Below are 16,572 nucleotides of genomic sequence, written 5' to 3'. Positions count from 1 at the left end.
ACAACTGTCTATGATGTGATGTTAACTAGAACAACACAAAGTCTTAAAGCTCACACACAACCTAAACCAAACCCTCCCTCCCAAAAAGTGGCTAAATAACTTGTCCATGGGGTTGTAATTAATTGTATTTCTCTTATGTGCTCTTGCAAATTCTCTGTAATCAACAACTATTACCTGCAGAATCAGAAAAGTGGAAAACCACTAGCTACACTAGATTACAGCAAACTAAACATCTGGCTTACTTTTTATTTCACCCCAAAATGGGTAGAAAAGAGCAAATATTAAAGCCAAAAGTTTATCAGTATTTAAAAACTGCCTCCAAGTTAGAAATTACAGCAAATTAAAAGGGGGAAAAAAGTAACACAAATGAAATGAAAGCCACAAACTTAAAACTTGATTGATTAAAGATGTGAGTCTGCTCTGAGAACTGCTTCTGCATGCAAGCACACTCAGAGTTTGGTTAGGTCTGGTCTTTCCACCTATGCAATCTGGACTATCATAAAATAATATGGGGTGTACACTTTCATACTCCATCACCTCCTGTCTTGTTCCTTGGACACAGTACCTCCAGTATTCGGAAAGTGGCATTGCTACCGGGAAAGTGCTCTGTCTTTCCAGGCCCTTTCCTGTGTTCTTCCAAGTCCACGCTGGAATAGTTAGACCTTCCTTTGCTCGGAGGGTCTGATGAGACACAGCCCTTTGGACAGTGAGTTCCTGTGTTCTGCATTCTTGCGAAGTTGCTTCTGACTTGATCCCAGGATGATTCTTTCACTTTCTCTTTAGTATTTTGATCAGCTGGAAGAATTTCAGGAAACTCCCTCAACAGCCAGTTACGATTCTTGAAAAACTTATTCTTATGAGTCTGGTAAAATGTGTCCCAGTATTTGTTAGCATCGATTTCAAACTTAACTAAAACAGAGAGGAAAAAAAAATCCATTTTACTATCAATTGTATTTACTATTGGCTGCTATTTTGGTAACTAAGTGCCTTTAATAATTAAATATTTAAGCTGAATGTGGTGGTACACGCCTTTAATCCCAGCACTTGGGGTGCTGAGGCAGTCAGGTCTTTGAGTTCAAGGTCAGCCTGGTCTACATTGTGAGTTCCAGGATAGCCAGGGCTATACAGAGAAACCTGTCTAGAACAACCTAAAACAAAATTTTAAATATTCAATATAACACTGGAAATATATTACACATTCTGGTAGTTTAAATGAAAATGGCCCCACAGGCTCATAGGGAGTGACACTATTTGAAAGGATTAAGGTATGTGGCCTTGTTGGAGTAGGTGTGGCCTTATTAAAGTGTATCATTGGGGGTGGGCTTTGAGGTTTCAGAAGCTTAAGCCAAGCCTCTCTCTTTCTGTTACCTCTCCAGCACCATGTCTGTCTGCATGCTGCCATGTTTCCTGCCATGATGATAACAGACTAAACCTCTGAACTGTAAGCCAGCTCCAATGAAAAGGTTTTCTTCATAAGGGTTGCCATGGTCATGGTGTCTCGTCACAGCAATAGAACACTGACTAAGACACATATGTTTATCAACAATTCCATTTTAAATTTAATAATTATAATATTATTATAATAATTTAACTTACTTGATGTAAGGCTAAAAATACAAAAGTTCACTTAATTTTCTTCAAAAGATCAATATGTAAGATATTTAATCCTACTCTTAAAAATCTACTTTTCTGCCAATAGTTGGCCATTCCATTTTGTGAGGAATAGAATCTTTAAGAATTTTTTTCTGCAGCTGAGTTTTGAAATTATATATATATCCTGTCAATATTGTATATAATATATACACATATATAATGTTGGGAACCAGCAGTCTACTGACCCCGTCCCCGACGATGAGCGGGATGCTCTTGGCTGCTCAAGGTTTACCTGGCTGTGCAGGGGACTCAGTTACGCATGCGCAAGCCCCCCTTTTAAAGCAAACGCGCACGCCCCTCTCTCTGGCCTTCTCTCTCTTTGCTTTTCTGTCTTTCTCTTTCTTCTCTCTCTCTCTCTCTCTCTCTCTCTCTCTCTCTCTCTCTCTCTCTCTCTCTCCCTGCTTTCGGTTGGCCACCAGCTACCCCTCTTTCTCTCCCCTCTCTCAATAAACTCCACGTGGGCGCTGAGTCTCGTGTTTGTGTTTCATAGGCAATAGCTGCAGCAAAAGAACAACATATAATATATACATATAACATATAAATACATACATATATATAATATTGACAGGATTTCACTATTCAACTTTGACTGGCTTGGAACTTGTTATATAGAACAGGCTGGCCTCAAACACACAAAGATCCACCTTTTTCTGCCTCTCAAATACTGAGGCTAAAGGCATGTACTAACACACGTGGCCTAACAAACATATTTTTAATCAAGTATCTATGTGTGTGTTTTTTATTTTCTAGGAGAAAGTATCCCATCCCAGTCTGTATCTACAAATGCACTTTAAAAATGACAGATGTGCATACCGGCAATCAGAAAAAAATGTGGGAATTATAAATGAACTAACTTTAGAACAAAAGGGTTACAGTTCACTCTTATTGAGTTCCTGGTTCTACATTTGAAAAAAGGAACTGAAACTGCTTGTCGGGGCCACCACACCCCAAATCCAGAGACATCTCTTTCTTCTGCTGTCTCCTGATGGAATTCTCCAAGAGAATTACCGATGCTTTCTTGAATGGACAAGCTCTTAGGGATGTCATCCCTGGGTTAAAGGACCACAGTTATGTCAGTGGTCTCAGAACTTCAGGCATTTCTTAGCCTTCCATTTCTTCCCATCTCTGCCTTGCATTAATAAAATGATTCAAGCCAAGCATAGTAACACAGGCCTGAAATTCCAATACTTGGGAGGCTGAAGTAGGAGGATCACAAGTTAGAGCTAGCCTGAAATACACAGAGAATTTAAAGCCGGCCTGAATTATATGGAAAAACTCTTGTCGAAAATAAATCATGGTAGCACATATTTTTAAGTTTAGCACTTATGACGAGGAAGGAGGTTCACAAGTTCAAATAAAAACAAAATAAATGAAAGAATAAGCTAAGTAAGTAAAATAACTTGCTCACTGTATCTTTTATTGAACAGCCATGTATTGACTCCAATTATGTAACATCCTTAGGCTTAATCCATGGATTAAGAATTACCTTTACCCTAGCAGACAGACTCATGTCATTTTAAAAAGTGCTTTCAAAGTCTGCAAAAGCTTCCGGATGGGTATGTAATGATTTCAAAGGGTTAGTGTTGGAGAAGAGTAAGATACAGGGCAGTATGTATATTATGCCATTCACTAGAAGGAAGAAGAAGGAAGAAAACCACATGTGTACATAAGCATGCAGGCATATGCCCTCACATACTTACTAGCATGGATAGGTACACAACAGCACCAGGCACGGTGGCTCATGCCTGTAATCCCAGTACTGGGGAGGCTAAGCAGAGGACCGTCATGAGTTTAAGGCCAGCCTGGCTACAAATTGGGACACTGCTTCAAACAAACAACAAAACCAAACAAATTTTAGAAAGCTGTGGTTTAATGGAGAATTTTTGTTTAGTTTTGATCCATGTGAATTTACTATGGATTCTCAAATAATGCTAAACCATAAATAAAAAATAATGGAATCCTTTCCTTCATAACATCATAGTCTCAACCTATGAATCATGTAGCTGCCTGTAGTCAGTGCCCTTCATTTCATGACTGTCCTGAAGCCCTCATAGTTTTCCTTCATTTTTATTCTTATGACCTTGTCCCATAGGCTTTCACTCACCCAGGCACACACTTCCTGAGTCCACTCTGGCAGCAGAAGTAAAGACAGGCATTTCATTTGCATTTAGGGTCTGAGGAATGGCAGTGGGCCCTATCACTATGAGGAATGTGTGCTATTAAGTCTAAGCCATCATCACATCTGCATTAACCAAAAGAAGCCTATTGATGGTTAGTCCAAAAAATGCATATTTATCTTGAAAATAGTTCTGTTTATGTTCACTTTTAACAATCAAAGTGCACCTGTGTACTGTGGAAGGAAACAAAACAACATTCTGGAAATTAGACTCAGGAGGCAATAGAAAACTTCCAGATTTCCCAAGGGTTTTCTTACAACTTCTTGTCTTCCTTTGTCTTAAGACCTCTCTGTGTAACTCACTCTGTGCAAATAGATTTTTGTAAGAAAAAGCAGCCCAAAGACCTACATTTATAGCTAATGAGACCCACATTTAGTCACATCTCTAGGATTTGGTTTTTCTAGTATGAAGCTACTTATGAAGTGAATTTGAGATGAATCACCATTAACTAGATTTAACACTACACCATGGCTGATCTCAAGGTGTATTCCCCTAAGAATTAACCAGGGTGGAGTAGGGAATTCAGGAGAGTAATATGACAAAAGTATGTGCAAACAGCTTTATTTATTGTAGGAAAGAAGTGATAACTAACTCAAATGTGCAGTCTGGAAATGAGCAAGTAAACCATTCAGGCTAAAACTGGGCATACCTATGCAGCACCTGACACATACAGGATACTAATAAGAAACACACACATATAACAGTTAAGGGATTGGTGGTAACTTTGACATTTATTTTATACTCAGAGTAGATGAAAGTTTGGAACAGGGTGATATAATGATTATTAAATAGCTCTATCTTTTGCAAAGATGTTAGCTAAGATAAAGAATAGTAACAGGGGACTGGGGAGATAGCTCAGTAGGTAACTACACTTGCTCTGTAAACATGAGGACCTGAGTTCAAATCCCCAGCACTCACAGGAAAACCTCACATGGTTGTGCATTTCTGTAACCTCAGCATTGGGGGTGGAGACAGGGAGAGCCTAAGAACTCACCAGCTAGCAAACCAGCCTACCCAAAAACCCACAATCAACCAACCAAGCAGGAACTTGGCTTACTGATACTAAGGCTAAATGTACTAGAGAAAGACATGTAACCTGCTATAGTTTCTACATGTCCACATACAGGTATACTTACATGCATATAACACATACATACAAACACAAAAACAGAACCTCATGTAAATTACCATTCATCTGGCATATCTGTATAGCCTGTTTAAGCTGTACAACCTGTTTAAGCCTCTCTCTCTCTCTCTCTCTCTCTCTATATATATATATATATATATATGTGTGTGTGTGTGTGTACATATATGTGTGTATGTGTGTGTAAATATACATATATAAGGATTTATGGAAAACAAGCATTACCAGTTATTAATCTAGAATGATGCAACTGTAATAAGTTAACATTCAAATAAAAACACATTGGGCACCTAAATTCAACCCTAGCTAGGTGTAGTGGTACATCCTTTAATCCAGGCCTCAGAAGACAGAAGCAGGGACAGAGTCAGTCACACCTCTGAATTCCAGGCCAGCCAGGGCTACATATAGAGACCCTGTTTCAAAAACAAAACAAAACATCAAGCAAGCAAGCAAGCAAACAAACAAACAAAACAACAGGGACACACAGTATCAGACTCTATATCAAATGCTTTTCTTAGATGTTTTTCCCATTTACTCCTCCTAACAGTCTTGTTCCCTAGTGTACTGCTTATTGGCCTAGCTGAATTTCTACCTTGTCCTAATCTTGTTTTTTTTTTTTTTTTTTTGGGGGGGGGGGCAGAATGTTTTAAGGCCAGATGTTCTCTTTAGGTGGGTTAGCTAAAACCAACTGGCACTAAGATAGCTGATCATGATTTCTGGAGGCCTGTTCATAGTGACCTAATTTACATATGAAGTGACACCCTATAAGGCTGCCTTGGTAAGAATCACCATACTCTTAAAAGAGGTAACAAGTGCCTGAGAACAGCCATTCTCAGAAAAAAAAAAAAAAAAAAAAAAAACAGATATTCCTCCCTACACTGACCTATTCTTCCCATTAACTAACTGCACAAATAATGGGTTTCATTGGGACATTTTCATAATGCATATAAAGCACTTTAATCATGGTCATCCCATTAATCTTCTTATCCTCCTCCTCTCCCCTTGCTCCTCTCCTTCTCCCCATCATTTCACTTATCCCAAATCCTTGGCTTACCTACCCACCACGGGATGAGATCTGTGAGCCCAAAACTCCTACCTGTCTGTGTGTCGGACATGGAACAAGTTTGAGTTCTTCACATGAAGCTTCATTTATACCCTCTGGCTTTGCCACACCAAATGAAGGAAGGAAGGAAGGAAGGAAGGAGGGAGGGAGAGAGGGAGGGAGGGAGGAAGGAGGGAAAATGGAGGGAGGGAAGGAGAGAGAACGAGCAGCTGACAATGGGGGAAGCCAACAATTTGGAGTAACAATATCTTTCAGATAGACAATATTATTCCAGTTTGTAGATAAGAAATTCAGTGTCAAAGGGCATGAGATATTTTCCCCCCAAGGTCACCTAGCCAGAAAGGGAAGTGTCAGGACCTAGATTAAGTCAGTTAAATTCCAAAGCTCTTGGTTCTTGGCCATCCCAAAGCACCATTTGGATAATACAAAGCTGGTGGTATGTGCTCCCTCCAAAATATCCCTAAAGATAATCTGTCTTTCTGATTCTTATTTTCCTCCCAATTACGAAGTACCACCAAGTTGGAATTAAAGCCTCAATGCAAGTGATAATAGATCTGTGAATTGTGAAACCAATGCTGACTGGACTTAGCCTTCACAAAGAGAGGTGAGTACAGAACCAAGTAAGCCCCATTCTTCCAGTGAGATAAGGTACAAGTGGGATGAGATTCCTGGATGAACTCATGCACAGCAACAGAACCATACAGCATTGTAGAGCCAGCACCCATGGCGGGGATGCTGGCAAGTCCACAGTTCCCCAGAGTGTGCATGGTTTCCAGAACTTCTCAGAAGCGCAGTCAACTTCCTCATAACCTGAGACAATGAACACCTCCTCCAGTGTATGCCTGACAGTGTGCCTGCCTGTAATGACAGGGGACAGCAGGTGCCGCTCAGCTGTTAACTGCTACAGGTTCAGGCCAGGAACCACAAAGAGTTAATCCAGTGTGGGGAAAGCGGAGCTGCCTTGACACTAACAGGTGTGTGTGATGACACATTTTCCTTGGGGGAACTCCTTTTCCTTTTGTTGTCCTAGGTTGCTAGCTGTCCAGGATAAATCACCCTATGCCAATGACAATAAAAGGGTTATGGTGATCTGATTCAGCACAGCCTGATGAGGGAAGTTCTCAATTATTCATGTATTAAGTTCCATACAGCTGAGCAGAACAAGGAATATAGCCCACTAACCATGCTTACAGGTTGATAAGTCATCTGAATCGCACTGAACATAAAAACTGAAAAAACAAATTACACCATTTATGTATCTGGCATATATGATGTGATTAATGTGAATTATGAAAATTTATTCTAAGTTGCTATGTAACAAAAAGTAATTTAAAGTTATTTTTGCACATCAATTACGCAAATACCTGAACTCTCAAAGTTGGAAATTTCCACATGCACTGAAGGAAGTTCACTGTCTAATAAAAGAAGACTCTTAAAATTATAAAATTAAAAGTGTAACTCTAAGGGCACTGCATGGAAGTTTCGGAGCCAAAGTTGTCTTAGAGGCAGGCACACTGTTTATTAACACAGGGTGTTAACTCCTATCGTTTTTTTTTTTTTTTTTTAATTTCATAGAACATTCTCTTTGGTGGTAAGGTATTCACAGCACCAAGTGTAGATTCCTTTATTATTTATTACCTTCCAGATATAGACAACTTATCCTAGGTGTGACTTCATAGCAGCTGCTGTGGTTATTAAGCTGTATTTATACTTGCTATACGACCAGCTGACATATAGCACACTGGAGATATTTTAAGGAAATTATAAGATATAATCGCGTTAACTCAAAAAATACTGATTATATCTTTTTTTTATTTCTCTAGGTTAACCCAGTTTTAAAAGAAATATGAGCTATAATAAAATTGAAAAGTAATTAGGAAAAGAAAACATGGAATTAAAAATCATTAATCTGGGCAATCTAATTGAAAGAAATATTGCCAACCAGAGCCTGGATGCTATACATTTTCATTATACAAATGAGCCCATAGCCATTTGGCAGCGAAAGGCGATTATCGGTCATGCAGAAGACCTTATTTTCAGGTTGTGAGGGTGTTTTCTAGCTGCTGTTTTCACCAACAGCTCTGACAATAGGTGAGAAATGGGAGAAGGGAGAGTGACATACAGGGACCAAAAGAAATGTGACAGGGTTGGCTAGCTTGGAAGAACAACCAGTATTTCCTCCCAGTGGATTAATAAAGGCGATAAGATCAATAAACAGCGCGCCTACTCCACAATGCTCTGCAGATGGAACCCTTTGTGATGGCAGAGAATTGGCTCTTTCAGACACTCCGGGACTTTCACAGACAAGAAAAGATGGTGGCTAGGTCAAGGCTTCTTTAGGGTTCTCACAAAGTCTGGGGGCAGAGCAGAGATTTGTTCCACTGACCCAAATTCATCAGAGGTAAATAAGCCTCACCAGAGACTTCTACGGGGTCTACGATCTCACAGAGATTCCCCTGGGTGGGCTGTCACTGAAATATCCTGCTACTCACTGTGGTTCCTCAGAACACAGTTTTCCTTCTTAGCTACCCTCCTGGCAATCCTAGCTTCATCTTGCTTTAAATATAGAAGCCCCCATAGTATCTTTTCCTGCAGTGTGGCCCCGACACTGTGGAGCCCAGAGCACCAAGCAGAGGGACCCAGAGGAGACCCGGAAAAAAAATCTCTACTTGTTTGATTTATTTTGAAATGGACTCTTTAGTTCTATATCTTCACAGTAGTCAGAAAAATACTCAGAAAAGACTGTCATAGTAAGAGCAAATCAAATGCCTCAAAGCGGTACTGCAGGCCTTCGTGCCCGCCTTCCCTCTTCTACAGAAGCCAGCCATCACCTTTCTATTTTGGTCACACTATGGTTCTGTAGGAACTGCCTTCTTCCTTTACTGTGGATTCCGAGTCGCTAAAATAACCTCATTAGCTTCACTCAAGTTCATTGTTAACACAAATAGGACAAAGTAGGCGGCCACGCACAGCGAACTTTAACATCATCAGTCCTGCTCTATTTAAGTTCTGAACAGAATATTCAAAAGGAAGTTAAGAAAAGAAAATCCCTGGTTTCTCATATTATAGGACAATGTGCAAATAATACTGTGGATAAGTTTTAATTTCCTGGAAATGAATTAAAACAACTGATAATGTTGAACTTAGTTCGGGCTGGCATCTCTGCCACATCCAGGTTGGCTACCAACAGAAGCTTGAGTAAGGTAGAAAATATGTCTGCGCAGCTTCTGGCAAAGAAGTGCAGCTCTGCTTCCTCAGCAACAGTGACAGAGTTCCTGTGAAGGAATGTGACACTGACTGACTTAAGGCAACACCAGCCCTGGTATAAGTCCAACCCCAACACTCCTTGGTAGTATATCACTCTGAGACTGCTCAGTTAGTGCTCATAAAAATAGAATAATTCCACTGGGGCCAGAGGTTCATCTTTCCTGGCCACCCTGGGATACCCTGAAGCTCAGGGTGAAGGTCTGCGACTAAGGAATAACGAACTGTGCCAAAGGATACAATAGGTCACCAATGACTCCAGAGAGCAAGGCAGGCTGGCACTGGCTCTTTTACTAGCTAAAGGCTGAGGCTGTCTCATTATCTTAGTTTCCCCAGATACCTTTGCTTCAGATTCCAGCAATCGCAGACTGACAGCATTTCAAGTGTTTCTCTTGGTTTTTACTGTGTGCATTACAAGGAAGAGTGCAAACATTTTTTTCCCTGGGGAGTTTCTGGATAGCTAGTCAACCTAAGACTGGAATTCCAGCTTTGGAGGAGACTTTCTATAAAGCACCAGATAGGTATTTAGTCTTTATGTGGCATTTACAGTCTCTTTCGAACCAAACATCTCAAAAGCAACCACAGACAGTATGTCAACAAATGAGAATGCCTGTGTTCTAATAAAACTTTATTATAAAAAAAGCATGCTGTAGGCTAGGGAGATGGTTCAGTGGATAAAGTGCCTATGCAAGTGTTCAACTCCTCAGACCAGAGTTCAGATCCTTAGAAATCACATGAAAGGTGTGGCAGCTGGTTGTAATCCCCACACCAGAAAGGCAGAGAGTGGAGCTCCCTGGGGCACGTTTAACTAGCTAGACTAGCCAGAATCTGCAAGTTCCAAGTTCAGCAAGAGATCTTGCTTCTATAAATAAAATGGAGAGCTACTGAAGACACACATGTCAACTACAGCCCTACATATACCTGTGAAAACGCGCATGTGCACACACACACCACAGCCTGCTGATGCCAAAACATGCTCTACAATATGGATATTGCCACAGGGGTGATCACGAAAGTGAAATAAGTAGCACCCAAACAAAGTCATGGGCTAGAAGCTTGTGGGAAGGGGGGCTGGAGGGGGGAGATGTTGGGAAGCTGCTATTTGAGAGGTGTGGGGGGGATGGAGGAGTGATAACACTGGTTAGGAGTACAAGGAAGCTGCTATGCGCTGGCGGCCTGTCTCTCTATGTCAGTGCTGTTTACATTGACGGGAAAATCTGCCAAACATGAGAACTCTTTCGTGAATATGTAAGTTTCTATATAGTTGGTACTTCAATACATTATTTATTTTTGACTTTTGAGATGGGATCTTACCAGGTAGCTCAAGCTAGCTCTAAATTCACTATGTAGCCCAGGCTTGCCTCTTATTCATAGTAACTAACCCTCTCACCTTAGTCTGTTAAGTGCTGGGATTACAAATGTGCACCATCATGCTTGGCTCTAAAGAACTATTACTTGAGTAAGAGAGAGAGAGAGAGAGAGAGAGAGAGAGAGAGAGAGAGAGAGAGAGAGAGAGAGAGAGAAAGGGAGGGAGGGAGGGAGGGAGGGAAAAGGAAAGGAATCCATGCACTTGGAAGGGAGGCAGAGGCAGGAGGGTCACCACAAACTGGAGGATGCTTTGGTTTTCATTTTGAGTTTAGGCCAGCCAGTGCTGCACACTGAGTTAGTTCAGTTGGTAAAGTGCTTGCCCTGTAAGGAGTTTCATCCCCATCACTCATTTAAATGAGCCGATTGAGCACAGTTGCATATGCTTGTAACAGTACCAGGTAGGCAGAGGCAGATCTGGGGAGCTGGCTCAGCAGTGAGGTATTGCTTCTCAAGCATGAGGACCTGAGCCGACCTGCAGAACCTACCTATTCACCTAACAGTGAATAACAACAACAACAACAAAACAACAAAACCTGGCATGATAGCACACATATTATAATTCCGACACTGAGGAAGCCGGGGTAGATGGGTCACTGGGGCTCCCTGGCTGCCAGCCCAGCCTCCTTGATGAGGCTTAGGCTAAAGAGAACCCTGCCTGACCCCTCCCTGCAAAGGTGAGTAGCATCTGAGGAACAGCACTCCTGGTGGATCTCAGGTCTCCACATACATATGCTCATACATATGCACCTATGCACACATGAATATACCTACACACGAACAACAAAAGGAGGGAAGGAAGAAGATGCTTCAAAGAGGAAGTCATTTAAGAAAAATAAAGTAGAAGATGGCATACAGAGGGTACAGCAGTCAGGCAGAGAGACTAGGGACACTGGCCACTTTCTTCTAAATGTTTTATTCAGTGTACTAACTTTGGGGAGGGGGATTTCAAAACAGGGTTCCTCTGTGTAATGGCTCTAGCTGTCCTGGAACTTACTTTGTAGAACCAGGCTGGCCTCGAACTCACGAGGTTCACCTGTCTCTGCCTCAATGCTGGGATTAAAGGTGTGTCCCACCACTGCCTGGCCTCAGTGTGACATTTTTTTTTTTTTTTAATTGTGGTTAAAAACACATAAAATGGAGCATCTTAGCCATTCTTTAGTTCACAGTCCCACGGTGTCAGGTGTGTTCACATAGTGAAACAAACCTGGAATCTTTCCCAAATGCCAACTCTAACTAACCCCATTACACAGCTCCTCCTTCCCACCAACCAGCCCTTGGCATCACCATCATGTGGGATGTTTATTACCCATTTATCTACAATAGCCATGGGCCCCAGCCACCTCTGGGAAAGGGCTGCTGAATCCATGTCACCAGAATTATCTGGACATTGTTACATTACTACCTAGGTACTAGCAAGGCACAGTTCTTTCCTCTAAGGCTAAATTTACTTGTCTTTTCATTATCTTATGAACAGGACATTCTTTAATAGTATTGCTTATTTTAAACACTTGTGTTTTGATTGTGTTTATCTTTTGCCTATCGTGGAGACTGCTGCCATGAACATGTGATACATATATCTCCTTGATAGTATGCTGTGAATCTTGGGATATATCCTAAAAGAGACCTGACAAATTATAGGGGAGTACTATTTTTAAAAAGTTTTATTTTATTTGTATGAGTGTTTTCTTGAGTAGATGTAAGTGCTCCATACGCATGCCTGGTACCCATGGAGGTCAAGAGAGGGTGTTAGTCTCCTGGTATTGGAGTTAGAGGCATGTGGGTGCTGGAAATGGAACCAGGGTCCTCTGCAAAAGCAGCAGTACAGCAATCGCTCTTAACTGCTGAGCCATCTCTCCAGCCCCTCCATTTTTAATTTTTAAGAAGCCTCACAGTGGTTTCCATAGTGGCTGTACCATTCACATCGAATGTTCACAAGAGCTCTTGTTTATCTGCATCCTTTTCAATACTTGTCATTTTCTAGTAGTTTAATAGTAACTCAAGCCAAACTTCACAAGCTATGAATTTAATCTGAATCAAACTCAGAATACAAAGTCTCCCAAAATAACTGCTTATGATCCATGCTAAAAGCCTGCTCCTGGGCTGGGGAGGTGGGTCAGTGGGGGAAAGAGTTTGCTGTACAGGCAGGAGAACCTGAGTTAGGATCCCAGGTGTGGCTGCAAGCTTCCATAATCTCAGAGCTGGGAGTGGGGTGGGTGTGGGGTAGAGACAGAGCTCACCGTTGGCCAGTCTTCCTGAAATAGTGCGCTTCAGGGCCAGTGACAGATCTTGTCTCAAAAAAATAGGGTGGAAAGTGAAAGAGGAAGGCATGTGAAATCGACCTCTGACCTCATACGCGCGCGCACACACACGCGCGCGCGCACACACACTCACTCACTCACACACACACACACACACACACCCTTATCCCAAAAGGCCAGCAATATTTTGATATGATGTTTTTCTTTTTACTTAGTTTATGAATTTGTTAGAAGTTTCTAGCAAGTGAAATGCACACTAACACACTGAAAGTGGCATAGCTAGAAGGAAAATTTAAAGTTGTATTTCCATATCTTGCTTAAAATGCCACCCATATGCGTATCTCCCAGAAAAAGCAACATGACTACCAAAAGACCAATTATAGGGTGAATACATAATTTATTTCATTAATTTTGGTCCCACTATGAGGGAAGGACTGGGAATCCCACCAAAGGGAGCGAATGGGTTGACTGGCTAGGGTGTAAGCTAAGAGCTCTCAAACGCAGAGACATGATGGGGAGCCCGGTTTTACCTTGCTCTTCTGGAGCAACTTGTGTGGCTGAGTTTTCTTCTACTTTTTTTCTAGCCAATTCTTCTTCTTCTTTAGACCACTGCATGTGATCCCTGTTAAGAAAAAAAAAAAAAATAGCAAAACATGGTTGACAAGTAGGGAAAGCAGAACCCTGTAGCTGGGCACTCCATCTCACATCCTAGATCAAGACATACAAAGTGACTCCATGTCAACACAGACTCAGTTTGTGTTGGATGTTCCTCCTAGAGCTAAGTGTCACCTTGCACCTCCTACAGGTTTCTGTTTAGGTCTGGCTGTAGGACAAGCCAGCCACCTTTGGGAAATGGTTCTGTTAGTCACGTCCTCAGAACATTCCAGTGCATGCCTGTCTCCAGACTGATATGGTGCCTGTCTTCAAAGGATAAACCCATTGCCTTTTGTTTAACTTCAGAACAGGGATATCTTTAATAGGATTTAATATTCCTATTATAATACACATTCTGATACTCTACTGCCAGAAATGTGTGTGTGCAGGCAAACGTGTGTGTGTATGTGTGTGTGTGTGTGTGTATGCGTGCACATGGGAGCACACGTGTGTGTGTGTGTTTTATATGGACATGTCAATATCAGTTGTCTTCCTCCATCACTCTATTCTTTTTAAAGATTTATTTGCTTATTTTATGTATCTGCATGTATGCCTTTATGCCAGAAGAGGGCATTAGATCCTACTAAAGATGGTTGTGAGCCACTATGTGGTTGCTGGGACTTGAACTCAGGACCTCTGGAGGAGCAGCCAGTGCTCTTAACCACGGAGCCATCTCTCCAGCCCACCCCCTACATCACTCTATATCTTATTTTTTGAGACAGGGAATCTCACTAAACCCGGCATTCACCAATTTGGCTAGAATTACTGTCTAGTCAGTCTGTCTCCACATACTCCTAGCTCTGAACTACACATATGTACCACCACACCCTTTAAATGTGGAAACTCAGGTCTTCATGCTTCATGGTAAACACTTTACCCGCTGAGCCATTTCCTCAGCCTCAAGATGCAAGTTTTATAACAATTAGTTCCTCTCTAAATTTTTAAAGTTTCATTTCTCTTACCAGCTATCCCAATTTCTGAGATAGATTAACTTATATTTAAATGAAAAATACTTTTGTTGTTGCTGTTTCATTTGAGACAGATCTCATTGTATAGGCCAGGCCAACCTCACACTCATGATGATTCTGATTAAGCCTCCCAACTGCTAGGATTCTAAGTGCGTGCCACCGTGGAACTTAATGACAGAGAACTTGATATGGGATGTGAAAGACCCATTTATCTTAAATCTCTCACCTGATGTCTCTTTAGTTTCAGAATTTACTCTCTTTGTATGAGAACATAGTATTCTGTGCTATAAGGATGTTTCTTGTTGCATACTGTGTATGAAGCCGTGGATTCAAAACGGCAACAAAGAAGGGGGAGGAGGGAATGAGAAAGAGGAGGAGGGGTGGAGGAGGAGGGAATGAGGGAGAGGAGGGTGGAGGAAGAGGGAACAAGGAAGAGGGGTGGAGGAGGAGGGAATGAGGAAGAGGAGGAGGGGTGGAGGAAGGAATGAGGAAGAGAGGGAGGATTGGAGGAGGGAATGAGGAAGGGGAGGAGGGGTGGAGGAAGGAATGAGGAAGAGAGGGAGGATTGGAGGAGGGAATGAGGAAGGGGAGGAGGGGTGGAGGAAGGAATGAGGAAGAGAAGGAACTATCTTCTTGGAATGAAAGTAACCTCTATTATTTCCTGAATTGGTTCAGTTTTCTAAACAGTGAAATAATCAAACATCCTGCATTCAAGTTCTCTATAGCTTATTGATACTGTCTTAGTTAGTGCTTCCATTGCTGTGATGGAACACCACGGACAAGGCAACTTGGGGAGGAAAGGGTTTATTTAAGCTTACTCTTCGAGGTGACAGTCCATCACAGGAGGAAGTCAGGACAGGAACTCAAACAGGGCAGGAACCTGGGGGCAGGGGCTGATGCAGAGGCCATGGTGGGGTTCTGCTTACTGGCTTGCTCCTTGCGGCTTACAGAGCTTGCTTTATATGGAACCAGGACCCCCTGCCTGGGGATGGTCCACCCACAATGGTCCAGGCACTTCATTAATCACTAATTAACTAAATGCCTTAAAGGCTTGCAGATAGCCTGGATCTTATGGAGGCACTTTTTAAAAACATAATTTCTTTATTGATTCTTTGGGAATTTCACATCATGCACCCTAATTCTGCTCATGTCTCGGTCCCCTCATAACCTCCCCTCATCCTTGCAGTGTCCCTCAAAAGAAAATTTTAAAAAATCAAGATGAAGCAAGACAAAGAAAACAAGCAAACAAACAAGAACAAAAACAAACTCTCTTCGTTTCTCCTCCTTTCCCTCAACACCTCTTCATTAATCCTTGTGGCATTGGGAACATTTTCTTAATCGAGGTTCCCTCCTGTGAGATGACTTTAGCTTGTGTCAAACTGACATGATACTAGCCAGCACAGATACCTACAAGAAACAATGGGGCAGGGGTGCAGGCTGAGACAGGTAGACCCCTGAGTTCACTGGCCAGCCAGTGTGACCAAGTCTGCAAACTTCTGTCTTGAAAAAATAAGGTGGACAGCAACTAAAGACAACATCCAGTGTTGATCTCACCCTCCATATACAAACACATGCACCTAAAACACACATGAATGTACAGACTCTGATCCTGTTATCATACCATATTTCCAATCATTCGAACAATGAAAAGGGATAAATAAAATTCTTGGCAGCTTGTGGTACCTGACAAACATTGAGCAGTTGCATGATCATAATCCCTATAGGAATCTGTCATTTATTATTTATTACAGGTCAGGCATCACACAAAACACATTTCACATATTTGTTTTATTTGATCTTTTCAGAATTTCTGTTGAAGGGGCAATCATGACAGGCTGCAGAAAAGACCCAGTAAGACATAGGCCCCTGACTCAGTAACATGTGCTGAGCTCCTGGCCTTGCTTGACCTTCTACACACTAGAAAGCTAGATACCCTCCATGTGGCAAGGAACCAATCAGGAGTTAGCTGGTGGGCTCTGGAATGCAGAGTCTAGCAATCCCCCTGGGAGGGCCTCTGAGCATA

At 41.8% G+C, this 16,572-nt stretch overlaps 1 protein-coding gene across 1 annotated transcript in view; it reads right to left on the bottom strand.

The window, feature by feature from the left end:
- The window catches only part of Mettl8 (methyltransferase 8, methylcytidine), a 50,900-nt gene that overhangs the window by 14,343 nt on the left and 19,985 nt on the right, over positions 1 to 16,572 (bottom strand). The window contains exons 2-3 of the mRNA XM_051184506.1: positions 13,458 to 13,549; positions 566 to 909 (exon numbers count right to left, since the gene is read on the bottom strand). Coding sequence (XP_051040463.1) covers positions 566 to 909; positions 13,458 to 13,549 — 436 coding nt within the window. The remainder of the gene's footprint in view (positions 1 to 565; positions 910 to 13,457; positions 13,550 to 16,572) is intronic.

Source organism: Phodopus roborovskii, unplaced genomic scaffold, assembly GCF_943737965.1.
Source record: "Phodopus roborovskii unplaced genomic scaffold, PHOROB, whole genome shotgun sequence".
Taxonomy (NCBI): Eukaryota; Metazoa; Chordata; class Mammalia; order Rodentia; family Cricetidae; genus Phodopus; species Phodopus roborovskii.
The sequence above is the reverse complement of the archived record's forward strand: the minus strand, read 5'-3'. Positions and strand labels throughout refer to the sequence as shown.